A 27,203-nucleotide genomic window follows, 5' to 3' on the forward strand; every position below is an offset into this window, starting at 1 on the left:
AACGAATCAGCGAACACAGGTTGACTGGATTCTCGCTCTCCGTGAGCCTTGGCACGAAGTAGCCATCTCACAACTGCCCGCTCACCAGCTTGTGGGCTAAATCACAACCCCAATTTTTGAGGTTTTTCTAAGGGATTTTAGCAAAGCTGTTGCTGCTTTCCACTTTAAACTTCTTTTACTTAAGTGAAGGCTTCTTTTCACTGTGATGGCAGACTACATTCACGTGGATTCATGGCTATGTTCAACTCCAAAAATGGCAGCCAACCACATTTTGTCAAAAAGCTGCAGGTTTTGTGGCAAAAGGAAAAAAAGTTTTGGGAATGTGTGTAGGAAAGAGGGATTTCTTAGTGCTGCTAAGAATTAATTCAGCCAAACTGAGCACTACTATGTGCCAGGCACAGCATCGGGCTGTATTTCAAGTTACAATCAAGGTTAATCATAAGACCGCACAACTTATAAAAAACTTTACTCACTGGTTTGCACTTAATAAACGCTAGAATTACAAAGGGGCATAAAAGGCCCACAAAAACAAAGTCCCACTTTCCTGAAATGGTACCCAGCACGGTACCTTCATCCATCAACAGAGGCATTCCACACATCTTTAAACATAAAGGAGACACCCATATGCAAAATAGTTTTAAGGGTATTGTTGGCTTTCCATTTTTTTTCTTTAGCTAAGTGGTAATGCCACACATAGCAAAAAAGACTTTTCTAAATCCCAGGTCCTTTTCTAATGTTTCTTCAGAACAATAGCACAATTCCAATGCCAAACCCTCCTTCACATAGAAAGAGATGTCAAAACTGAATTCTCATAATGGATCCTCCAACTGGTTCTATCCAGAAGCTGGAGATGACATTCGCTGGAGTCGGCCAGGACACAGGAGAAGGCACCACTGAGGAGCACGACGGGACAGGCGAGGGCTTCACCAACCTTTCACAGTCTACCCTTCCACCCTGGAAGCGACCTCCTGCTGAACTTCAGATTCAGGGACCGTCACATTGCGTCCCAGCCCCTCACCTGACTCTAAGTAAACACAGTACCTAGATGAGTACTTACTGACGCCTAGAAACACAGCCTCCAGAAAGGTGTAAAGTTTATTAATATCTAAAAAAAGAAAAACCAGAAACAGCTACCGAATATGGGATAGTTCCTTATTTACAAGTTTTACTGCAGGAGGCACGTTTTAATCAGCATTTCAAATAATCCAAAGAGTACAATTTTTTTCTAGAAATATCAGTATTTCACTCTCCAGGTAGAAGACTATTGAAAACATTAAGTGTTTGCCTCAATTAGAAACAGACAAATACCTTTAAAAAATATAAAAAGGGTTACTGCTACTTAAACATGAATTTTCACAAAATTATTCTTATGCCTAATTCAGACAATCTGCTTAGAAAAGCTGGACTAAAAAAAAAAAACAGCAAGACATGAATATGTCCTCATGTAAGTACATGCTCTGAAGCGAGTGTGGAAAGAGCAGCGAGATCAGGGTTTCCAGAGCTTCAGGAGGCCGTCTTCGCTGTAGGTGGCAATCAGGTTCTGGTGCGGGTGGTGTGCGATGCCAATCACATCCTTCTCGTGCACCTGGAGCGGGGAAGGCACAGGGTTAGGGGCAAGCCTGGGACAAGCCGCTGCGGGGCCTCCAGGGCTGAAGGGCTGAGTGGAGCTTCTACTTCTCAGCAAAGGCACCGGGCCCACAGCAGCCTCACAGACGGCTGAACGAGCACAGCCGCCAGACTCGAACGAGGCTGTCACACTGCTGTTCCCAGTTCTGTGCTGTTTTTCAGGATGGATGAATAAAACTTTGTCCCAAATCACCTTTGCACTACAGCTGATGCTAGTTGTCATCTCCATTTTGGAAATCCTAGGCCGAGACAGTGGCTGAGACCACACAATTCCTTCAACTCAGCGACCCTGCATTGTCCAGGCCCCTCAGCTAGAGGACACGCTCCACCTCCGCTGGTTTTGTTCATGCCTTAGATCTGCACTGGAGGCTTCACAGGGAAGGTGGACCAAAAGTCACTCAAGAATAATGCCAGACAATTCTCTAACCCGGGTATGTAAATGATCTGTTACATGTTCACCGTACCACTTCTTCCTGGACACACAAGACTACATTTTCCCTGCCCCCCTTGCACTTGCACTGTGGCCAGTGATGAAATTCTAACCCAAAACAAATGAGGAACAAAGTAATATAAGCCACTTCCAGTTGTGGGTCTCTCAAACAGCCAGCACAGCCATCCAGCTCTCTCTTCTCCTCCCGAGATCTCGGAGGCCACATATCGCAAACGGCACAGCTAGAAGATGGGGAGGGCTCTCCAATTCCTATCACACTGTGACGTCCTAAGAAAGAAACTCGGATGGTGTTACCCAGAGATTTGGGAACTGTTTGCTACAGAAGCTGGCTCTAATTACTCCTTGTACTGACTCTAGCGACACAGAGCTGCTTAAAAACATGACATCAGTCTGACAGGATAATGTTAAATAATCTGCCTTTGAAAGGAAATGGAGAGAACTAGCTGTTTCTGTCACTCTAGTACCCCGGGGAAGAGCCAGCTATCTCGCTGGCTAGATAGGCACATTCCCTTCCTTCTTTTCGGCCTTATGCACACCATCCTATCCACTTAAAGCTGCGGGCTCACTGAAGGATGACTTTTCCTGATAGAGCAGGTAATTCCATACAATTTTAGTGATAAAACTTGTACATTTTTATCCCGAGGTTCACCCTGACAGCAGGCAGTCTGGAAAAGGCTTCCTTCAGAGCTCAGAAAGACCCCAGCCCGAGGTCACTTCCCGGGAGGCCGGGTCGGAGGCACTCACCGTCAAGGTCCTCTCCAGCTTGCCCGTGACCGTGCTGAAGCAGTAGAGCACGAAGTCCTCCCCCACACAGTAGATCCACTCGCCGCGCGGCGACAGGGCACAGCACACAAAGTCACCGCCTTCTCTCTTCCCAGAGCTGAAGCTCCTGACGATCTGTGGCAGACCCCGGCCCGGGGCAAACACAGAACATCGGATCAGCAGCAGTCCTGGGGCAGCCGGCCAGACTCACATCTTCACGCTGTTACTCTGCATGCTGGTTCACTGTCACTTACAACTAGATGACCAATTCCATTCACCACATGCTAAACCCTCTTGCCTGGGCAACAGCTATCTAAAGTGAGTGGCAGACAGAAATTTAGAATTCCTAAGTTGCAAGTCCCCAAGCTTGCTCTTCAGTCTACAGAGCCATCTCACGCTGGAGCAAGCCCACTATCACACATACACCAAATTTCTAAATCAACACAGCACAGCGCCCACTGCTCTGTGGCTCCAGCACCCAGTTCCTCCTTCTAGTAGTTCCCGTGCAGGATGGACTCTGTCTCCAACACTTTGCTTGCTCTATTCTATACACCATTAAAATCATCATAAATCCAGGTCAGAGAAACCACTCTCAAAAGGTTAAAAGCTTGTGATTCCATTTAAATACCATTCTCAAAATGACAAACTTATAACGGAAAACAGCTGCAGTTGCCAGGGGCTTGGGGTGGGGGTTGCCTATAAAAGTGCAGTGTAAGGGAGTTTCTTTGGGGGCGACAGAACACTTCTGTATCCTGATCACAGGGATGGTTACATAAATCTGTACATGTGATAAAATTTCAGAGAACTTTTAACGTCTCACCTCAAAATGAATGCATGTAAAAACTGGTGAAATCCAAATAAACGTTTTATTTGAGTTAACAGTATTGTACCGATGTCAATTCCTGGTTTTGATAATTGTACTATGGTTATGTAAGATGTCATCATTGAAGGATGCAGGGGGAGGGTATACAGAAACACTCTGAACTGTTGTGTAACTTCTTTGGGAATCCAAAAAAATTTTTTTAATAAAAAGTTTTTTAAAAGTAAAGTAGAAAACTAGGAAGTGGGCAGCTATGGCTATTATGCAGCAGCCCAGCAGATACTGCAGACCAGCCATCTCAACCATATGTTCTTAACTACTGATTCATCAGGAACTCAAGCAGGGGCCAGCCCAGGGGCACAGCGATTAAGTGCGCACGTTCCGCTTTGGGCGGCCCGGGGTTCGCCGCTTCGGATCCTTGGGTGTGGATGTGGCACCGCTTGGCAAGCCATGCTGTGGTAGGCATCCCACATAAAGTAGAGGAAGATGGACATGGATGTTAGCTCAGGGCCACTCTTCTTCAGCAAAAAGAGGAGGATTGGTGGCAGATGTTAGCTCAGGGGTGATCTTCCTCAAAAAAAAAAAGGGACTCAAGCAATGGAGAGAGTCCCAAACACCAGCCCCTGGTCTTCTCCACGCTCAGCAGGATCCCTGAGTGCCCAGGCCAACACTGCAGTGGCATCACACCACTCTTCCAGGGCCTGAGACCTCAACTTTGATGCCCTTAATGTTCCTGGTGCTACAAAAGTGAGGCTCCTTGGGAACCATGTAGGTGTCTTAATTACAAAGACACTGTTGCTCTTCTCCTACAAGAGTTCCACCTTAGATCACGTGGTAGCTGGGAGATGTCCCAAGTTGGTAAGTCTGAGTGTATCTCCCTCACTCAGACAAGGGTTGTGAACTTAAAATCTTCAGTGGGGTTCTGAAGGCAGCTTAAAGACAGATCAGAGCCTCACTTATCCAAAGGATGCAAAAGAAAGAGCATGATATACAAACACCCTAGGGAAGGAGGTAACTTTTGAGACTCCAAAGAGATGTTTTGTAGACATATAATTTAAGTAAGTGTCTGAAAAACAAGTATGGTGTATATATTTTTTTGGAGTGGTGAACCCCTATTTGGTTACTGGAAGGGGCAGGGCCGAGACAGACTGATTCGAGAACAGCCCACAGGGCCCGTGCAAGGGCACCTTCTGAGCACTCACCTGCCCCTGCATGTTCATGATGACCACTGTGTTTGATCTGTTGCAAACCACAAAGTGCTCTGGGTTCTTAGGAAGCAGGATCACACTGTTGACAGTGATGTCTGTCCCTGCAGTGCTGCCCAGGGATTTAAAGGTATTTGAACATTCTGTCGTCTTCATGTTCCAGATCTACAACACGAAAATTTAAGACAAACATTTTGGGAGGTGTAACAATTTCTAAAGTTTTTGGGTTTAAAAAACTGAAAATGGGGTTACTAAAAGGATAAAACTGACTCAGAAAAAAAAGCTTCCTCCATGATTTTCACTCCAAATACCTAGTACTGTCATATACACAGTAAGCACCCATCATCTATTTGCTGGTTAATTGGTATAAACAAAATACAAGTCACAAAGCTAAACAATAAAAACTTTTTAAAATCTATGTTCTTTTCCTACAAAATTTTCCTTGGCTAAGGAGCCACCTAGCTTTAAGATTACCTATGTGTCAACACTGCTACTGTCATAAACAACCAAAAAGCTACCAAAATCCAATGGGGGCTTTTAGATTTACACACTTGGGACCCTCTCCTGAGACTGATGTGGTAGCTCTGGGGTGGGACACAGGCTTGTGCACTTTCAAAACACTCCACAAATGATCCTCATGTACAGCTTGTACTGAGAACCACAGAACAGAAGTCACAATGTTAACACACACATGAGGACGCCTGAAGTGGAAGCCACTTGTATTACCTCCCCCAGGCCAACATCTCTTCTGGTAAGAGTTCTCCCCAACTAGTGCTTTTCATCTTGCCCTTCTCAGTTGTTATGAATGAAGGGGTTAAATCAGACCTCACAGTTGTGGAAATCTGAGATGTGCTTAGAGAAGGGATGGACCAAATACTGCCTGGCATGGTTTGGACACGGCTCACTTCATGAGGAACACAAGCTTCAAAGGCATGGACTATGCTGTGTTTCTCCTGTGCCTTCGACAGAGCTTAGCACAAAACAGATGCTGAATAAACACCTACAAACTGGAGGAAACAGTTACCCGACTAGATGGCCCAGTGTTTACTTTCCTAATAAACACTGTCTCATCTGCCTCAATCTCCTCTCTAAAGCCCAGTTGCCCAGGAGAGAAATGAACATTTCAGGGATCAAGAATTCTAAGGGTTCTAGTGTTTTCCACCCAAAAGGTCAGTGAGATGCTTTGCCCCAATCATTGTAGAACCAAAAGAAAAGAGGCCTGAACAAGCCACTTCATGATGGCATTTTACACACTGTGAGGCCCAACAGAGCACAGTGGGCAAACCCCACAACTATGGTACTACGAGCTCTGTGTATTTCCCCACCCCCATCCCCAAGGAAGATTACACCTCCTACCTTCAGGTGTTTGGTTCAACTCCCAAGCCAGAACAAGCAATCTCAGAGGGTGGTCTGATTTTACGTTTCTGTGTTCAATCTTCAGGTCGTCTGCCACAGAGCACTTACTTACGTAAGGCAATTTAAAAGCAGGTCCAGAATGTAAATGGACTGCCTCAAAGATCTCCAGCAATTTTCTATTTGGATTTCCCATCGTTTCTAGGAAATGAGGCCCTCTCTTCAAATAACTAAATCTCTTAAGGTACTGAAGAGCCATTAGTTTCAGCTGAGAGCTGGGGGCACTAAGTATCTGAGAGACGACTCAGCTCTACTCGACGCCTCTCCTGCCCCTCTACAAACGCTGTTAGGAAGGCCTGAAAGGTGGGGACCAGGGTTGGGGTGGGGTGGGGAGGCTGTGCAACAAAAAACAGATCTATTTATTTGGCCATTAGCCCTTTGTGAATTTGACTGTTGCAGGTGGACCATACTTAGGGCAAGACAGAATTTAACTGCTGTAAACGGGGTTGACTTCAGTTTAGAACTCCATACCTTTCCTCTTTTCCTACACACGATAAAGTCTGTTTCGACTTGGTAGGTTTGAGATTTGAGGTCCCCAGGCCGATAGGAATTACTCAAGAATATTACTACTGCCATAGACTCACCTCATTATGGCTAAAAAGCTGGTGGAGGTTTACCCACCATAACTATCACCATTTTCACCACTGAAAACTCCTCAAAGGAGAAATAGTAAATAGTAAACAGAAATGGTAAATAGAAATTGTGGTTGTTAGTGCCATCAAGTCAATTCTGCCTCCTAGCGACCCAGTGGACAGCAGAGCAGAACCCTGCCTGGTCTCTCTGTGCCATCCTCTCACCTTCCGGTGCTACATCAGACAATGCTCCACCGCTATTCCTAGGGTTTTCATAGACAATTTTTCAGAAGTGGGTGGTCAGTTACCTTCTTCCTAGTCTGTCTTAGTCTGGAAGCTCTGCCGACACCTGTCCACCAACGGTGACCCTGCTGGTATTTAAAATACTGGTGGCATAGCTTTCAGCATCACAGCAACACGCAGCCGCCACAGTATGACAACCGACAGAGGGGAGGTGTGGTTCCCTGACTGGGAAATGAACCTGGGCCGCAGCAGAGAGAGTGTCGAAACTTAACCACTAGCCTACCATGGTTGGCCAAAATGGAAGAGACACCCCAAAATAAACCAGTAGCAAATACTTAACCTTTACAGTGCCATCCGAGGATGCACTAATAATATAATGTCCATCTTGCGTAAACGTTGCTTCGTTAACAAAGGAGGAATGACCACGAAATTCCTTCAGTGTTTTCCCAGATTTTAAACCATGAATTCTATCACAAATAAAAGGAAATGGAAAGAACAATTAAAACTCTTATATTATGGCTGAGACCAAGTGTTGAATGTATTTTGGATGAATTATAGAAGCTCATGTTATAATATTAAGTGAAGAAAGAAGGCTAGTCAGTTACATATGCAGTATTATTTTCATTATGTCAAACAATCAAACAAAACTAAAACAAAAGCTCTGCGCAGAGACTGGAAGAAAATACACCAGTAATACCACGAGGTTCTGTTCAGGGAGACTTCTAGGTCTCAGCTGGGTCCCAGGAATCTGTATTTGTAACACACCCTCTAAGACGCTTCTGATGCAGATGCGACCAGACCACACTTTGAAAAACATGAAACACTGCTATAATCCCTTTCTAATCTCTCTTCTGGGTACAGACTCAAATGGACAAAATAATAGCAATGAGTCAGCTGCACTTTAGGGAAATGAGGTCTCACAAACCCTCATTCTCCATAGAGGAGCATCCTGGTGAAAGCATAAGGAATCACCAGTACTTCCCCCTGGGGCTTCATCATCTCAAATCCAAGGGAGGGCAGTTTGGGGATTCTTACTTACCTAATTGTCTGGTCAAAAGAGGCACTCAGGATCTGACTGCTATCCTTAGAAAAGCTGAGACAGGTGACACCTTTACTGTGTGCCCTTTCAAATCTCCTTAAACACTGTCCACTCTGAATCTTCCATACCTTTATTAAAAAAAAAATTGCAAAAACTTGTAAGTAGAGTGTCTCACTCTAGCCCACAAAGCCAAGCAAGATGCAGTGCTCACTAATGTACTAAAAGAGCATTAAAAATGCATGCTAATAGCTGAGTATGACGTCTGGTTCACGTAGTACAATGATAACTTGAATCCTTAGAAACTCAAACCTTTTTCCTAGTAAATTATTAAAACAAAAGTTTAGACTCTAAATTCACTCAGCAGAGACCATTTCTGTATTTTATCGAGCACAGGGCGTTTTACCAGCAATTAAATACAAGCCACAGATAATGAGCTGGAGATCATCCCATTCCCTAAAAACCAAAGTACGAAACATCATACAAGGTGAGCCGCGGGGTCCAGCAGGAAGGGCAGGAGCAGATCTAGACTGACGTCCCAGATCTATCACTCACCAACTGTGTGACCTTAAACAAATGATTGGACCTCCCTAGGCAGAGTTATTATTAGCAAGAGTTATTATTAACAAGAAAAAGTAAAGTGATGAGCATAAAGTTGATGATCAAGAAAAAGTAGCTGCTGAGTATCACATGTAGGACACTACCTCATTACAGAACTCCCCAAACATCTACAAACAAGAGTCCATGCCTCTCATCCACACCTTGATTTTTCCATCTTGGGCCCCAGTTGCTAACATTTCTGTATCTCTGCTGAAGCACATGCAGAGGACAGCATCGTCCATCATCATAAAGTTGTCCTGTGCCTGGTACTTAAGATCCTAAAGGAAACAATGATAAGCAGGTATCAAAATAACACAAGTCACCCCAGGCCTCTACAAACTCACTAACAGCAGGACAAGGGACTGTGCCCACCCCAAAGCTCCAAAGCAAACAGAAGCACTGTGCACACACGTTCCTAATGAACAACTGAGAAGGCTGGGAAGAAGTAATTTCACACAATTCAAATCAATATTGTGAAAAATGCAACAGAATACTCTTCATCTTTGCTTATTGATCTTTTCTAAGCAAAATTTCCCTACAGTTTCATACCATACATCTTTAATAAACTTGTAAGATTTTTAGGGGTACGATATGTGAGAAACTAATGCTTTTTCCAAATTGTCAACCACTTTTTGTAAAACCATGCATTGACTCAACTATTTGTGATTTTTTTTTAACATCTGTATTGTTCAAATTGAAGTATCTTTATTTTTTCCTAATTTTAAAGTGAGACTGCTTCATGGTTTAAAAAAAAGCAAACTATAAAGAAATACATAAAGTAGAAAGTGAAAATCACTCATAAATCCACTACTCATGGAGTGCAATTTAGTGCTCTATGATAAAGATTACCTTTTAAATCAGTGAATAGTCAATAAATAGCTACTTGGGAAAAAAATTAAGTTGTATCTACACCAACTTTATCCCCCTAAGCAAATTCCAGATGGATCCAAAATGAAACATAAAAGTACTGGAAGAAACTGTGGGAGAAAAGATGGATAAATACTATGATACAAAAAGTTTTCAAGTCTATCTATAAAGCAAAATCATAAAAGTCAAAAGACAAAACTGAAAAATGCTCGCAATACATATTACAAAGGTTGATTTCCTCAAACTATCAAGAGCTCCCACAAATCAATAAGAAACTATTCAAAAGAAAAATGGGCAAAGGATATGAACAAACTTCACAGAATAGGAAATATTGGTGGTTTTTCACAACTTCACTCATAATAGCAGAAACACAATTAGTACCACAATTAGGTTAGATTGGAAACAACAAGTAGTTGCTTACATATACACAGAATATTCCAAGAAGGTTACATAAGAAACTGGTAACCCTGGCTGGACCAAAGAAAGGAACTGAGCAGCTGAGGGACAAGGGGGGGAGCAAGACTCTTTACTGAATAATTTTGCTATTTTATAAGACGTATCAGAGGTATATATTACCCATTCAAAAAATAAATTTAAATTGTAAAACCAGATAATTAAACAATAATAGATAATTCTCGTACTAGAAAAGTTAATTTTTAAAAATACTTTACCTTCCTGATTTTTCCAGTCGTAAAGTTCCATACTTCAATGAATCCATCAACAGACCCAGTGACCAGATACTGACCATCTGGAGAAAATCGAGCACACTCCACATGTGATTTCTGACCAAACTGTTTCAAATGAAACAATGAAACAGATGCATTTTTATCTAGTGGCCTTAAAACAATTCCCACTTTAACTTTTTGAAAAACCTTGCCCTAGCATAAAGTCATAGGTAGCCCATCTTATGGAGAATTAGAGGGCCGTGTCTGTCCTGGGACATAGGGAGATGGTGGATATATTTTCTCTGACTGGTTTTATGTCTAGGCTCTCAGTTGAAACTAGTTTTTTTTTCATGTGAAGTGGATATTTCCAAAGAAAAGCAAAAAAACTATTTTACCATGGGACTTAGAACAAACACTCCTGTTAACTCAAACAGTAAGTTTTTCCCAGAATCAGCCACTGGTAGCATAACTTTCACACTCAACTTAATACGGCATACGTTCCTGCTGTGCATCTGGGGAAAAAATTCATTTCTTCAAAATAAATGTCTGTTTTCCTGCACTATTTTGTAAATGAGTTTTGCATCACTCTTTCTTTTCATGACCTTCATGTAGTCAAGTGATAAGGTGTGGCTGACTAACTCTAGGAGAACCAGTGCACTAGTGAAAGCTGCCTGGGAAATGTATCCTGAGCATTTACCAGCCATGACGCTTCCAAAAACAGATGAGCAAACTACAGAACATTAGACAGATGAGAACAGAGAAAAGCTCTATTATGAATTCCACTTTAAATGTAAAAAAAGGAAAGTGTTGATAACAAAAAATCGTAGCCCAGCAGCACAATTATAATGGATCTCTGTCTCAAAGCTTCAGCCAGGGTAAATAAAGGTGCTGCTCAAAAATATCTTTACAGGGGCTGGCCCGTAGATGCAGTGGTTAGGTTCGCACCTTCTGCTTCTCTGTGGCCTGGGGTTTGCCAGTTTGCATCCCGGGTGTGGACATGGCACTGCTTGGCAAAAAGCCATGCTGTGGTAGGCATCCCACATATAAAGTAGAGGAAGACGGGCATGGATGTTAGCTCAGGGCCAGTCTTCCTCAGCAAAAAGATGGGGATTGGCAGTAGTTAGCTCAGGGCTAATCTTCCTCAAAAAAAAAAAAAAAACCACCAAAACTTTACATGCAAATCAGAACATATAATCTAGAAAAAACAAATTCAAAACACTAAGGCAAAGTCAAAGATTTGAGAAATATTTTAAAATCCATTAAGTTCAATCAGAGCACAAACTCAGAGAGAAACTGTAATATAAAGGAGATGCCCAAGGAGCAAATATGCTTGTAATTCTGGGAAGTGCAGCTGTTAGTGAATGTGCTGTTTCCTAGAAAAGTCTCAGATTTCAAAAAAAGAAACAAGAACCAGTCAAAAGACGACGAAACGATTTTCCTCAAACACCACACAAGCCCACTTTACAATGCATGCTTGGCACTCTGCCTGACATGTAAAGGGACACACACAAATGTTGAACAGGACAAATATATAGAAAGCTCATAGTAAGTCCCAGGCTTAACCACAGAGCTCCCTAACCATTCTTCCCAATGCAGGCTCCCTGGGAGGAAGAGAAGGGCAGACGACCGGCCAGACCTCAACTGTATGTGCACTTAGTTATACATCCGAGGTGAGCTACTGCCAGGCCACAGGAGGAGCCCAGCGGTCACCAGCAGCAACCCTGAATGTCGTCAGAGCAGGAGAATGAGATCTGCTCCCCAACCCAAGCTCCTGGCACAGGGCCTGGCTGAGCAGGCACATGTTCAGTCCTCAACAAATGAGGACCGACCGACTGGTGTCTAAGGATCCTACCTTAATATGCCTGCTCAGCTGTGTAGGAAACTTTTCTTCTTCCACATCTTTGACAGCTGCTTTGCCTCGGAACAAATCTATGGTCATGCCAGGAGGAAGCAAGCCCTGGTGCTGCTGCCACTTCAGTGCCTATGAGAAAAGAAATGTACAGTAATCCACTTGGGTGCTTTTAAGATCTGGTCCTGATCGCTCAGACAAAGCCAGGCCTGAAATGATGAGGTTCATGGGAAACTGTGAGCCATCCAGACCCAACCATCTCTGGCCAGTCAAACAGAGCATAATCTGTGCTACTCTGTGTGCCCTAGGAACGCAGGCTGGTCTAGGGTAGAAGGGGACTCTGAGAGCCAACAGTCCATCTTTCCACACCCATTTTCTCATAAGTGTGACTTTTATTATAAACAAAATTTGGAAAACAGAAACCTCCCATAGTTCTTACATTCAAACACAGCCACTGCTGGCATTTTCTATATTACCTTCTAGTATTTTTCGCATTACATACGTGTTTAATTAATGTCGCTATAATTATACTATGTGTAAAAGTTTATATTTTCTTATTTTAACCTATCATCAGGTCATGCTTTGACATGACTACCATTCTGACAGTTGCAAATATATCTTATTTAGCGGATATTTAACAGTTTATTTAATTAATACTTTAATGGGACACGTACACTGCTTCCAATTTTTCACTCATGTAAGTAATGCTACCATGAACATCTTTGGACATAAGGCTTTTTCTAGTTTCTATATCTCTCCCCACCAGAATAGATTCCTAGAAAAGGAATTATCGAATTCAAAAAAGAAGGTGAATGGTTAAGGTTCTTTACATATACTGCAAAATTGTTTTCCCAAAAAGTTGCAACTTCAACAGCATTCACAACTACGTTATGGGAAGTGGAAAATCATGGACTTTGGAGACAGAGAGTCCTAGGATAGACCATTTACAAACTGTTATTTTGACCCTCAAATTTCAACACCTAAGAAAAGTCAGGAAAAAAGCCTAATTCCTAGAGCTGCTGAAAGGATAAACCAAAATGACACGTTAAGTCTGTGCAACCGGCACATGATGAATGTGAACTCCTTTCCCTTTGTTGTATCAAGAAAACTTCAACAACTTTGGATACCCTTTAAAAACTTTGCTAATTTAGTGATGGAAAGTTATGCCCTGCTTTAGTCAGTTCTCTGATTAATGACTTTGAGCTTTTCTCCATGTTTATTAACTGGATATATTCCCTCTTCTGTTCACTGTTTATTCATGTTCTTTGCTTATCTATTGTAATCTTACTATTTTTCTTATCAACTTGTGAGCTTTTAATGTCATCAAGGTGTTTGTTGTTTACGTTTGCTGAAAATAATTTTTTCCAATCTGCCTATTTTGATTATAGTTTTATAGGTTTTTTTTAAATCCTAAGTTAAATTCTTAAGTGATTAAATTTGTTGATTTTTACTTTGGTGTTTATGCCCTCATCACAGAAGTCCTTCTCTATCAAGAGATTTGATATGTTATATTATCTTTTAGTTTTTCTATTTTCGTAACATAAGTAACTTTCAATCTATGTGAAATTACGCTGTATAAAATATGAGAGAAGGCTCTGATCTGACCTTTCCCTCCACTCTAAAGCAAGGACCCAACACCATACGCTGAATAACTCTTCCCTGCTCCTAGGTTTTGTGGCATGCCATTATCTATTAAATCCATATAAATAGTGGATCAATTTCTTGCACTGTTGTTGCACTGGTTGCAGTAGATATTCTTGTGCCGAGTACCAAAATGATTCAATCAACGAGCCTTCATTAAATGCTTCAACATTTTTAGGGCTGGTATGTTCTCAATATTCTTCCTTTTCAAAATGTCTTTGATGAATATATTTCCAAGTTTATTTCGCCAGATGAACACTAGAATTCTTTGTGAAATAATTCTAATTGTATTGTGATCTTTATTATAACTGCCTTAAATCTAAGAAGGTCAGTCTTATCCAAGAAAATCACTATTTCACCACTTACTCAAATCTTTTCTCTTGTAAGTACTGAAGGGTATTTCCCTTTTTAAAAGTGGAAATCATCTATTTCCCACAAAATTTAGTGCTAGAATTTTTATATTGTATGCTGTTGCTATAAACGAGAGCTCTTTTTTTCACTGAATTTTCTAACCGGCCACTGCTAATATATAGGAATGTAATCAATTTTTGTGTATTTTATATCTGGCAATGTTACCAAACTTTTAAATTATTTCTATGATTATTAGAATTGAAATATTTAATGTTTCTACATATTATTAATTTTATTTCTTTCCAAAATTCATGTTACTTATTTTTCATGTTTTACTATGACGACCAGAGAACATGTACCTGCTCAGGACCTCTCTCCAATCAATGTGTACTCTCTGCTGACTCTCTACCCTCAGTCTATTAACAGTTTCAAATCACTCCCATCTTTAAAAGCAAAAAATACCCTCTTGCCCTCTGTTCTGTAGCTACTACTGCCCACTCCCCTCCCCGCTATCTCCTTCAACAACCAAGCTTCATGAGCCATCCACTCACTGTCTTCACTTCTCAGTTAATTCACTCCTAACTCACTGCAATGTGTCTTCTGTCCCACCTTTCCACTGCAAGTGCATCTCAGATAGCGCAATGGCCAAAACCAGACTCCTTTCTGACCCTCAACTTTCCATGTTCTCTGTTGCTCTCGACCTTGACGACCACCTGTCTTCCTGAAACTGCTCTCTTGGCTTTTCTAACTCTATTCTCTGAGCTTCCCTTTTTATCTCTCTGGCTGTTCCTTTCTCTGTTCATCCTGTTGACTTTAAGTGTTCCCTATGGCTTCCTTCTCAAATGTTTACTTTTCTTATTCTACTTGCTTTCCCTGGGTAATCATACTTACATCCATGGAATCAAGCACTACTGTAATTTCCAAATCTATAGCTCTAGCCAAAACCTCACGGTTGAGGTTCAGATCCACAAATCCCAGTGCGTATACTAGACATCTCCACTTGTGCATCTCAGAGATCTTCAATATTAGTACAGCCAAAACTGACCATCCGCCCCACCCTAGTCTCTACCTCTCAACAAATCGCAACAAATCTGCCCTTCTCCTTGTATTCCTTCCTAAGTCACCCAAGCCAGAAACATAAAAGGGCAACCCAGAGTCAAAACCTCACTTACTCTGCACAGCTAACCAATTAAACAGGGAGGAACACGTGCGTTTATTTCCACTCTCTAGAAACTCCACTAAAGTGACGATAATAAAGGAATAAAAAAGGCACATGCCCAAAAAGACAAAGAGAATGGAAGGAGAGATGGCAGCAGAAGAGAAATGTTAGTTAAATTTCAGAAGCTGAAAAGTGAACGCACCAGTGGCAACCAAGAACAGAAAAACGAAACCTAATTATACAAGGTGCGGATGAGGAAGCCACAGGAAGCCAGCCACAGCACCCTGCAAATTCCAAAGAGGGTTAGGAATTGGAGGTACCACATACCACTCAAGGACAAGGCACGGCATGAGGCAATGATAAACTCCATATAAAGAGCAGTTAGCTCCCAGGACCTCTTTCAACGCCATGCACCACGTGACTGCCTTGCCCCAGCCTCAAGAGAAGTCAGGTGGTTTACGTTCTGGAAAGGTTGAGATCCTGGGCTCTGGAAAACAAGGCAGAGCTGAGGAAGAAGGGCGCCAGTGAGACGCCACAATGAAAACAGGAGATCCAGTGCAAACTGGTCTGCTAAACGGTGAGATCTCTCTACCCTTCACCCCCACCAGTATCCTCCCACCTCTGGCTCCAGGACACAGTTTATACCTCCCCCAGGCCAGAAACTAGAGGACTACTCTCTGGGAAAGCTAATCAGTCCAAGAAAATATATCTATAGCTATGACACAAGAGGATCCTCAGCCAGTCATTCCAGGCTGAATTCTATCAGTTCCCCAGCTCCTCCTTCCATCCCAACCCCACAGTGAGTTTCCAAACAGCTTTTCAGCGTTTCACTCTTACATACAAACCGATAGCCAGGGATCACGACATGTCTGAGCAAAGTTTCCAGACATGGGCACCAAGACAAATGGGCAAAAAAAGGAAATCAGAGAAAAAAAGGGCCAATGTAGGGAGCAAAATAAAGCTTTAAAAACTTGACCAACAAGAGAAAAATAAGAGATATTGCATACACAAGTAAGATCTCAAAAATTTACCTCCATGTACCTTTTTCTCAGGAAGTTACTAGAAGTACTCCATCAAAACAACGGTCTAAACTATGAAAAGAAGGAAAACATGGATCTAAAAAATATGACCCAACACAAGAGGCAAAGAATTCCCAGAACGAAGATGAAAGAAGTCCCAGAACAGTAACTGTGCAGCAAGCCAAGAGAACCAGCCTGGCAGAAATGAGGGAAGGGCCTCAGAGAGGGTATCAGCAAGAGGGAAAAAAGGGACTTTTTACAGTTGTCAGAAAGATTCAGGCTGAATCAGCAAGTGGTAAAAAGCTAGGCAAAATTTTTAAAAATTAAGAATTATCACAAGGAATCATAAAAATTATGTAAGAAATTAAATGTAATTATTTTTGGCTATGAGCAATATGTATGTAAAGAAAATAATATAAATACTGAACTGATTTAACCAAGAGTTGTGATATAACTATACTGAAAATCTGGAGGAAGAAGAAGAATGTGTGCATGTTCTGGGGAGTAGATATGAGATAATTCATCTTCCACTAAAGAAAGTCAATAGCTGGGCCAGCCCTGGTAGGCTAGTGGTTAAGTCTGGGGCACTCTGCTTTGGTGGCCCAGGTTCAGTTCCCAGGCGCAGACCTATACCACTCGTCTGTCAGTGGTCATGCTGTGGCAGCAGCTCACATACAGAAAGAGGAAGACTGGCAGTGGATGTTAGCTCAGGGCAAATCTTCCTCTACAAGAAAAATAAAGTCAAAAGCTAATGTCTAAGAAGAAAAAAAAAAAGTCAAGATATAACAGTATAAGCATGATATTTAGCTACGGAGGTAACTGTCAGGAGAGTCAGAATGACTGCAAACAGTAAGAATCAGGTGGAGAAGGACAGATCCAACTATTTTTCACCATAAGCCCTGAAGTACTAAACTATGCACATCTATTACTTTAATAAAAAGTAAATTAAGAAAGAAGCAGCTTAATTTTAAATCTCAGAATCACTGCAAACCTGTAACAAATAGCTTTTTGGTCCTTTTGCAAATGCAGATTTAGTGCAAAGAGGCTATTTACATCTCTATCAATGGCCTGTACCCTGCGCTACTTATAAAAATATCTATTACAGTCATGCGCCGCATAATCACACTTCAGTCAACGATGGACCATGTATTCGACAGTGGTTCCATGAGATTAGCACCACACAGCCCAGGTGTGTAGTAGGCTGTACCATCTAGGTTTGTTCACAAGCTGCCAGGCAATATAGGAAATGCTTTGAGCACACTACCTCATTTAATTCTTACTACACCACCATGATGAGTAAATGGGATCAAAAAAGTTAGGTAACATGGCCAAGAGCACAGAGCTGGTAAGTGAGAGAGCTTGGATTCTAACTAGAGTAAACATCTGTTCCAATTTGCCGGGGACAGTGTCCTGGCATGATGATCAACAGTGCCCCCAAGCGATCCAGAGGGAAGGATAAAGTCTATGGTCACCCTAAAGCTAACGGACTCGAGAGCTCACGTTCTTCAGCACTCATCCATACTGACTCTAGACGAGAGGGGCATGGCACTGCTGTGGGTACAAGCAGCTCTATAGGTAATCCCCAACTCTTAGGATGCCCGATTTCTTCAGTGTATACCGACAGTTTATATCCAGGAAACAGAACCAGAGTTAGGGTGATTTCAGTTCCACGGATTTTAATTACCTGTCCCAGCAATGCCATGAGACGAGATGGAGGCACCACACTGACTTCCCCAGCTAAGGCCTGGGCAATTGCTGCTCTTCTCTTTTCTTTGCTACTTCCATCTGGGTATGCCTAAAAAAGGAGAGGGGGGCAGCATCATTTCCAAGAAGCAGCTACAAGATAAGAGTGTGCTTATTTAAAAAAACCAGCAGTAACCAAGCAGAAACATTCAAAAAGGAAAACATGAAAAGAAACTATCCATTTAAACAGGGGATTAATTAAATCAATCTGTTTATTAAAAACAACCTCCCAATTCTACCCACTTGCATTTCAAAAGTATGAGCTGTGAGAGAACTGAGGTCAGCCAAGCCACACTGCTATTTCTGAAAAGGGCCCAAGTAAATCACGTCAAAGCCAGAGTTGTTTTTCCACATTTTGAAAAACCTGCAGAGCCAAGGATTCTTTTATGTGCTTTGGTAATTTCAGTCAAATGACTCCCAGCTCAGAAGCTCTTCACCACCTCAAACGTAAACCCTGTCCTGGTAATCTAAACGCCTTTCCTTTACACTCACGGTTTCTGAGTTTATTCTAACTTCCCATTATGTAGTGCCTAGTAAACTCTTCCTCCTCAGATCTAGACAAGCCTCTAGTAAAACACTGGGGGAGAAAGAACGAAAGTCCATATATAATAAGGTTGTGGAGGAATCAAAGAGTATCAGTCCCCATACTCCACCAGTAAGCATCGTCAGCTGAGAAGGAAAAGCACAAGCTTTTAAGAACTGAAAGAACTGGGAGGAAACTGCAGTTGTCAGGGGCAAGGGACACAGGTCCAGGGGCAGGCCAGCAGTCAGGCAGCACTCAGGGCCAGGTAAGTACTGGGCTAAGGTGGGAATGACCTCAGAATAAATGTTCTGCTTCTTTACTAATCAACACACAACCCTCTAAAATGGGGTGTGTGGGGGAGGGAAGGCCCTCAAATACTCAGAAAACAGAAGAAGATTATTCTCTTTAACGTATGCAAATTTCAACCAACAAAAAAACCCAGGAAAGCATCATTCTCAAAAATTAAATCAAAATCAAAAAAGTATCCAATAAAATGGTAAAAAAAGATCACGTTATTGCATGTTCTCAAAATTAACAAGTTTATTTTCATTACCACAGTCATACCTCACGAGGATCAAAATAAGACCTGGCCAGGAGGTTCTCCAGATGAATGTAGCGCTCTGGCTGCGTTTGTTTTAACATGATCATGGGGTCAGTCTGTCTCAGAAGAGACCGGGCAGCACCCAATTCACGGAGCTCTATCAGTTCCAGAACAACCTGGATAAATGAAAGAGGAGGGCTGTTTCAACGCATTCTCTTAGTAATATTTCTTTTTTCAATATAATTTCTGACACAGAAATGGCCTGCCAAAGTGATTTTTTTTTTTTTTTTGAGGAAGATTAGCTCTGGGGTAACATCTGCTGCCAATCCTCCTCTTTTTGCTGAGGAAGACTGGCCCTGAGCTAACATCCGTGCCCATCTTCCTCTACTTTATATGTGGGATGCCTACCACAGCATGCCTTGCCAAGCGGTGCCATGTCCTCACCCAGGATCCAAACCCATGAACCCCAGGCCGCCAAAGCTGAACGTGCACACTTAACTGCTGCATGACTGCGCCAGCCCCCAGTGATTTCCACTATTGGGAAATGCTCCTTCTCCTTTTCACAAGGAATTTCAGGTGGACGACTAAGGTAATTACAAGTAATAATTTCCATCCTTCATTTTTATCTACCAATCTCCTTTTCTCTCAGGCCTCTTGTTCAGAATACAGATGCTGAATAAAACTAAAGATGAGTATATCTCCATGGGGTCCAGAGAAACCTTTCTCCAGTTAACAAAATTCTCCTTAGGGTAATACTAAACTCATGTGGATTGTAAAGAAACCAACCAACTTCCCTAATTTTTAATTTTTTTTGGTGAGGAAGATTGGCCCTGAGCTAACATCTGTTGCCAATCCTCCTCTTTTAGCTGAGGAAGACTGTCGCTGAGGTAACATCTGTGCAATCTTCCTCCACTTTATGTGGGACGCCGCCACAGCATGGCTTGACGAGCAGTGCTAGGTCTGCGCGCAGGGTTCCGAACCCGTGAACCCCAGGCAGCCAAAGCAGAGTGCACAAACTTAATCACTATGCCACAGGGCCAGCCCCCAACTTCCCTATTTTTACTTCAAACAACTCTACATTCTTATTTCCAGAGTGTCCACTCCGTTCTGTTGTATAATAAATACTCTGTATGATCTTTGTCTTGGTTTCCTGGCAAGGACCTTCTAAAACCCCTGGAACTTCCCCAGTGATAGGCATATCTTTATTATTCATGAGCCCCCGGCATCGCACCTGAGTTAGTGCTAAGGCGACGGCTCGGGACAGGGGCCAGTTACCAGAAAGACCAACCATGTGATTAGAAAGTTGATGCTTTGAGCCAGCCCAACCTCCCAAGAGGGCCGGGCAGGGAGCTGGAGACGGAATGAAACCCCCAACAAAACCTCACTGGAGCTCCCAGGTTGGTGAATACTTTAATGTGCCAGGTGAGAGACACACCCTGATTCCACAGGGAGAGGGCACTGGAAGCTCTGGTTCAGGACCCTCCTGGCCCTCACCCAAATGCGTCTTCATTTAGCTGATCCTGATCTGTACCCTGATAATAAAGCTGTGATCCTTAGTACAGCGCCTTCCTGAGTTCCATGTCATTCTAGTGAATTATCAAATCCGAAGGGGTCGTGGGGACTCCTGAATTCGCAGCCAGTTGCTCAGAAGTGCAGCTGGTGTCTGAAGTAAAGGCAGTCCTGTGGAGGCCTGAGCCCTTGACTTGCAGAGTCTGCACTAACTCTGGGTAGTTAGTGCCAGGACTAAATTGCAGCCTGCTAGCTGGTGACAGAAAAGTTGGTGTTAGAATAGTTCATTTAATGATCATTTAAGAAATAACTTCAACTTGGGAAAATCTTGGCTTTTCCAAGAAGAGAAAAAAATACAAAGCAGCTCTGGAGCCTTGACAGCTAAGTCTGCAGGGCTGCTCCAGCCCTCTGGTGCCTGAAGGGATGCTCACTGAGGCTTCCGGGTCAGGGGCCCATAGTACACCAACCACGGGGAGCAGCACCACCTCCACTCTTACCTGTTCATAGAGGTCAATGAGGGTTTTGTCTGGCAATTTCAGAGACTGGATAGCCTGCAAAACAGTATCCCAATGGCCACTATTAATGTCGGCCACAAAACTCTCAATGCTGTCCACAGTATTCAGAGATACAGTAGTCTCTTCCTGTAAGGTGGCTAAAGCCCGATGGAGACTGTTCTCTTTCAGGTACTGCATGATGAGACGGATCACACTGAAAGGAGAAAACAAGTCATTTGGCACAGGGATCTTCACTCACCAAAGAGGCCACAAAGTAAAGCCCATTCACTCCAGCTTACTTCTCCTACGCAACCACCCTCCTCACACCACCGACTTCCCATTCATTATCAGGTGAGTAAAACTTCCCAAAAACTCAGAATCTAAGTTACAAGGGACCTTGGGGATCATCCAGTCATACGTCCATCTCAGAAACAGAAGTGGGGTTCAGAGAGGGGAAATAATTTGCCTAACGTCTCACGGTCAGCTTGAAAGGGATTTGGTACCAAGGTGACTCTCCTACTTGCAAGGCCAAGGACCTTTGTGTTATGCCAAGTCCCTTATTACCTCATACGATTATACTGTTGCGCACTTCAGTGAAATATTTTAAACCTAGTATAGTCATTGACACAGAATACTCCAAATGATCGCAGGATGATTTGACCCTTTTTTTTTTTTTAAAGATTTTTTTCCTTTCTCTCCCCAAAGCCCCCCCGGTACACAGTTGTGGATTTTTAGTTGTGAGTCCTTCTAGCTGTGTTATGCGGAACGCCGCCTCAGCATGGCTTGATGAGCGGTGCTGTGTCCGCGCCCAGGATCCGAACCGGCGAAACCCCTGGCCGCCAAAGCGCAGCACACAAACATAACCACTTGGCCACAGGGCGGCCTCTGATCCATTTTTTTTAATTTATTTTTTTCGCTAAAGATCGGCACCTGAGCTAACATCTGTTGCCAATCTTTGGGTTTTTTCCTTCTTCTCCCCAAAGCCTGCCAGTACATTGTAGGTTCTGGCTCTGCTATGTGGGATGCCACCTCAGCATGGCGTGATGAGCAGTGCCACATCCATGCCCAGGATCGGAACCATGAAATCCTGGGCCACCAAAGCAGAGCACGCAAATTTAACCACTCGGCCCAGGGCCAGCCCCAATTTCGTCCATTTTTAAAGTGACAACCAAAAAATATAAATTGAGATTTTCTTAACGGGGCTTGCTGAACACAAATAAGTAGGGCTATACTGTATGTAAAAGCAAAATAAAACTATATGTTCTCATTGCAAAAATAACACCTACCCACTGCCTTTATTACTTAATTTTCAGGACAAGTGAAATAAAGACATTGTGGATTCACCTTCCCAGGGAAAAAGGGACCCACATAATTCCCAAATATTGATAGAATAAGCAACCATTTTCAACATGTGACAGAAAACTTATAAGTTATTTATAAACATATATAGTCAAAATTTCTTGATCTTGGGCTTAATGTCAAGAGGTGTGGTGGAGAATCTATTCACACAGACTGTAAACGTTCACTGCACAATGCCGTAATACGGTTTCCTCCTCTTTCCTTAAATGTACATGTGTGGCTCACACTGCATTTCTGTCAGACGGTGCCAGTACAGAGGGTCAGGCTGTCCTGGTTGCAAGAGATTTCAGATTGGAATTTAGTCAATTCCCTTTCCCGGGGAAGAAACAGTAATCAAAAAACAATAACCAGGGGGCTGGCCCTGTGGCCGAGTGGTTAAGTTCGTGCGCTCCGCTTCGGCAGCCCAGGGTTTCACCGGTTCGGATCCTGGGCATGGACATGGCACCGCTCATCAGGCCATGCTGAGGTGGCGTCCCACATGCCACAACTAGAAGGACTCATAACGAAAAACACACAAGGATGTACCGGGGGCACTTTGGGGAGAAAAAGGAAAAATAAAATCTTTTTTTAAAAAACCCAAAACAATAACCAATGGTTATTATGCGTTTATTTCATATGAGGTACTGTTCTAAGCATTTTAGACATATTGATTCATTTACTCCTCAAAATAACCCTATGAGGTAGCTATCACTATTATGTCCATTTTACAGACGAGGATTTGACCAAGTAACAGAGATAAGTGGAAAAATGAAGATTCAAGTTGGCAGTGTGGCTCTTGAGCACACGTTCCTCACAGGAAAGCCAACAACCTCTTAAAAACTCCTGCAGGGGGGCCAGCCCGCTGGTGCAGCAGTTAAGTTTGCACGTTCCGCTTCGGCAGCCCAGGGTTTGCTGGTTCGGATCCAGGGTGCGGACCTACGCACCACTTGGCAAGCCATGCTGTGGCAGGCAACCCACATACGAAGTAGAGGAAGACAGATGGGCATGGATGTTACCTCAGGGCCCAGTCTTCCTCAGCGGGAGAAAAAAAAAAAAACAGGAGGATTGGCAGCAGATGTTAACTCAGGGCTAATCTTCCAAAAAGAAAACTCCTGCAGAAGGGAACTGATTTCTGTACTCTGTAGGCTCTTCCCTCATGGCCCCTTTAAGACAGCCAGGCTTAGATCCCTGCTAATCTAGTACCATACTATCTTCCATTGCATACTTCCATTTACACTCCCCAAATGAGACACCCTCCCTGCAAAGACCTCATATTTGACACAGCCAGAAAAAAAAATGTAATACATAAAGAGCTAAAAGCTTCTGAGATAGGCTGAGATCTGAATCAGTTCCATCACTTACTAACTGTGACCTTGGGCAAGTCAGTTAACATCTCTGTGCCTGTTTCCTCATTGGTTAACAAAAATACCTTCCCTGTAGGGTTGGTGAAGTGGGTTGACTATACTGCTTATAGTGTGATCAGCAGAGAAAATACTTAGTAAATAGTAGCTTTATTGATAACAAAAAACATGCAGCAGGCCAAGGGTGGGAGAACGGTCAGTGTCTGTTGTTATTCAGACCCCAAAGTGCGGCATCCTTTCCAACTCCTGCCCTGACTGTCTTCTTCATCTCCAGCACTATCACCCTTCTTTGCTTTATTTTCTGCACAACACTCAGCAACACTTGTTAAGCCTCATTATCTCACTTATTTTTTTGTCTGTCGTTTGCCTTCCCCAATCACAGAATACTTTCTACAGGAGCAAGGACTGTGTCTGTTTTGTTCACTACTGTATCCCCAGCGTCTAGAACAGTCCATAGTAGACTTCAATATTTGTTGAATAACAACACTTCACCTCCTCCTGTGGCAGGTCTTCAGGACGAGTCCTCTCCCTCAGTTGCACTCAAACGTTACGTCTGCCCATTTAATTAGTAAGTGTTGGCAAGGGCAAGGTGGAGGGTGGTGTCCTAGAGAAGTTCACTAAAGCCCTTCCTCAGTCACTCACTAGCCCCCCCTCTCCCACAAACCTATCCTTCTTCTGGCCCAATCTCCAGATTCCGGCTTTCCTTTGTAGCTACGCGGAGCTCACAGACTAACCAAAATTCGGCGCCAGCTAAAACAGCTAGTCGTCCACTCATTCCAAAGGCAGTAACGGAGCCTCTACAGTGTGCTAGGCACCGGACTATAACGAAAAGGAGCCCCCAGGCGCCTACACGGGCTGGCAGGGTGGGCCGACAGAGACAATACGGGCTAAGTGCTGGGCAGAAGGAAGAAAGCAGAGGGGCCGTGTAAGCAGAGAGGAGGAAACGAAGCCCACTGCCTGAGGGCGCGGGGAGAGAAGGCAGGCTCCGAGCACAGGCGCCCCGGGCCTGGAGTCCAGAGCGGGTGGGTGACGCGCTCGGTCACAGCGCGCGCCGGCAGGCGGCGAGAGCTGGCACTCAGGGCTTCAAGGGGCGTCCTCCCCGCGCCCCGCGCCTCCCACGGGGCTTTGGGCTTCTGGTCCGCCACTAGCCCGCGGGGCCGCCTCCGAGCAGCCAGATCCAAGAAGCTTCTCTGTGGACGAGGCAATAGCCCTCCACGCCCCGGCCTCCAGGAGGCCTCCCCCTGGGCCCCTTCCACGCCCCCTACCCTCCCGGCCCCGCCACTCTGCGAACACTCGCCACCGCAGGACTCACTCCGAGGACTCGATTTCGATCGACATCGCGTTATCTCCCCGGGCTCAAGCCCCGCTCCTCTCTCAGGCCCAGAAGCGCAGCACACCAACGACACCTCCGGCGGCCGCCTTACGTCACTTCCGCCGGACTCCCGACGCCCGCTCTAAGGCGGCGTGCACGGAAGGGGCGTGGCCGACGTGAGGGGCGGAGCCTCGAGGGGCTGTCGGAGGTGGAGAATACACGCCTGCTCTGAAGTCTCCAGTCTCCTTGGAGGAGATTTCTGTTTAGAGGCGGTGGTTTAGAAATTTTGCTTTTATTTGGTGCAGTTAGTTGATTAGACTTAAGGATAGGATTGAAATTTCAATACCTGACTGGGAGATTAATACGTTCGAAACCAATAGGCCACTAGCCCACATTGGCAGGAAGAATTCGTTGAGTTTAAAGAAGTAAATTCGTAAAAGACTGAAGCCAAAACACAGTTTAATACATCTAATTATGAAGTTTGGGACCCAGTTAGGATTTGCATACACACTTCTTGGAAAGAGCTAAATTACTTGTCTCATTTCCAGCTAACTATTTAGTTGAAAAGGGTTTCGCAGCGGTGCTTCGGTTCCTGGAAAAACGATGATACCGAATGCAAATGTGTGCAGGGGGATTTGAGACTCCTTTTAAAAGACTTTAAACTATACATTGTTAAATGAGACAAGTGAAATGTAGAGTTATCAATGAATTTGATAAAGGCTATTTTAAAACATTGTAATGTCATTCAATATTAATTTTTAAAATATTTGCAGCACAGTGATAAGAAATCTATGTTGTGAAAATTTCATATTGAAATTATTTATTCGGAGATTTCCTCTTGGCTCTCAATCTCATCTGATATGTCCCCAAAAGTCTGCCACACAACTTCTCTGTAGCTTCTCAAAGATTGCTTCTTTTTTTCAAATCTTTTTCTATTCCACATCAACTCTTAAAGGTCGTGGTCTCCAAGATCTCAAAGGTCTTAGGGGTCTAAATGTTTGCTCCAACATGAGTGAGATATCTAGATGGGTGTATGATTTCTGAGATATTCTTTCACGATCCCATCCCATGACATAATATAGAAAATTATTACATCTTCCTTGAAAAGAACACTTAGCTCATTTTCAACAGTAGCATATGCCTTCATCTTCTCTACCTAGTACTTATCATGTTATTCTTACTTCACTTAAGGTTACTTCTGTCTATCACTTATACGAATAAGTCTCCTCTATAGTTACTTAACATTAGGTTTTATTCTAGTGTCCACCACACGTCTGCTTTCATTTTGAATGGAATGGCTTCTCTTCTTACAACTCCTATTATTTTTTTAAATTGAGGTAACATCGGTTTATAACATTATATAAATTTCAGGTGTACATCATTATACTTTGATTTCTGTGTAGATTACATCATGTTCACCACCCAAAGACTAATTACCATCCATCACCACACACATGCGCTTAAGCACCCCTTTTGCCCTCTTCCCTCCCTGCTTTCCCTCTGGTAACCACCAATCCAATCTCTGTCTCTATATGTTTCTTTGTTGTTGTCTTTGTTTTCTATTTATGAGTGAGATCACATGGTATTTGACTTTCTCCCTTTGACTTACTTCACTTAGCATAATACCCTCAAGGTCCATCACTATTGTCACAAATGGCAAGAGTCCATCTTTTTATGGCTGAGTAGTATTCCATTGTGTATACATGCCACATCTTCTTTATCCATTCATCCCTTGGTGGGCACCTAGGTTGCCTCCGAGTCTTGGTTATTGTGAATAATGCTGCAATGAACACAGGGGTGCACATATCTTTATGCATTCGTGTTTTCGTGTTCTTTGGACAAATTCTCAGCAGTGGAATAGCTGGATCATATGGTAGTTGTGACTCCTATTAAATAAAAACTTGTTCAGGGGCATGGGGGTGGACCCAGGGGGTGAGGAGGAGCACTTGTGTGGTGACAGACAAGAAATATGTACAACTGAAATTTCACAACAATGTAAACTGTTATGAACTCAATAAAAATAAAATAAATAAAAACTTGTCCATTATACATAGATGCAAGCATCTCATTGCGTCATGATGTCTTTAGTAATAATGCCCAAGG

The 27,203-nt window shown here is 43.2% G+C and overlaps 1 protein-coding gene across 3 annotated transcripts; it reads right to left on the reverse strand.

Moving 5' to 3' along the window:
- Positions 1–1,077: 1,077 nt before the first annotated feature.
- Positions 1,078–25,278, reverse strand: SMU1 (SMU1 DNA replication regulator and spliceosomal factor). Of its 3 annotated transcripts, none has more exons than XR_011431593.1 (12): positions 25,101–25,254; positions 21,093–21,303; positions 19,110–19,262; positions 17,964–18,074; positions 12,113–12,241; positions 10,267–10,386; positions 8,890–9,006; positions 8,132–8,259; positions 7,433–7,559; positions 4,862–5,029; positions 2,822–3,152; positions 1,078–1,585 (listed from the first exon to the last, which is right to left on the reverse strand). XR_011431593.1 is itself a non-coding variant. In XM_023627466.2 (12 exons), exons 1-12 carry the CDS (start codon positions 25,124–25,126, stop codon positions 1,487–1,489), a joined length of 1,542 nt encoding a protein of 513 aa, XP_023483234.1. In that variant the 5' UTR covers positions 25,127–25,278; the 3' UTR covers positions 1,078–1,486. The 3 variants fall into 3 exon arrangements, 2 of the variants coding, with proteins under 2 accessions (XP_023483234.1, XP_070104851.1); XM_023627466.2 differs by having other exon boundaries at positions 2,822–2,974; positions 25,101–25,278; XM_070248750.1 differs by having other exon boundaries at positions 1,078–2,344; positions 2,822–2,974.
- Between the last annotated feature and the right edge of the window lie 1,925 nt (positions 25,279–27,203).

The sequence above is a fragment of the Equus caballus genome, chromosome 23, assembly GCF_041296265.1.
Source record: "Equus caballus isolate H_3958 breed thoroughbred chromosome 23, TB-T2T, whole genome shotgun sequence".
Classification (NCBI taxonomy): domain Eukaryota; kingdom Metazoa; phylum Chordata; class Mammalia; order Perissodactyla; family Equidae; genus Equus; species Equus caballus.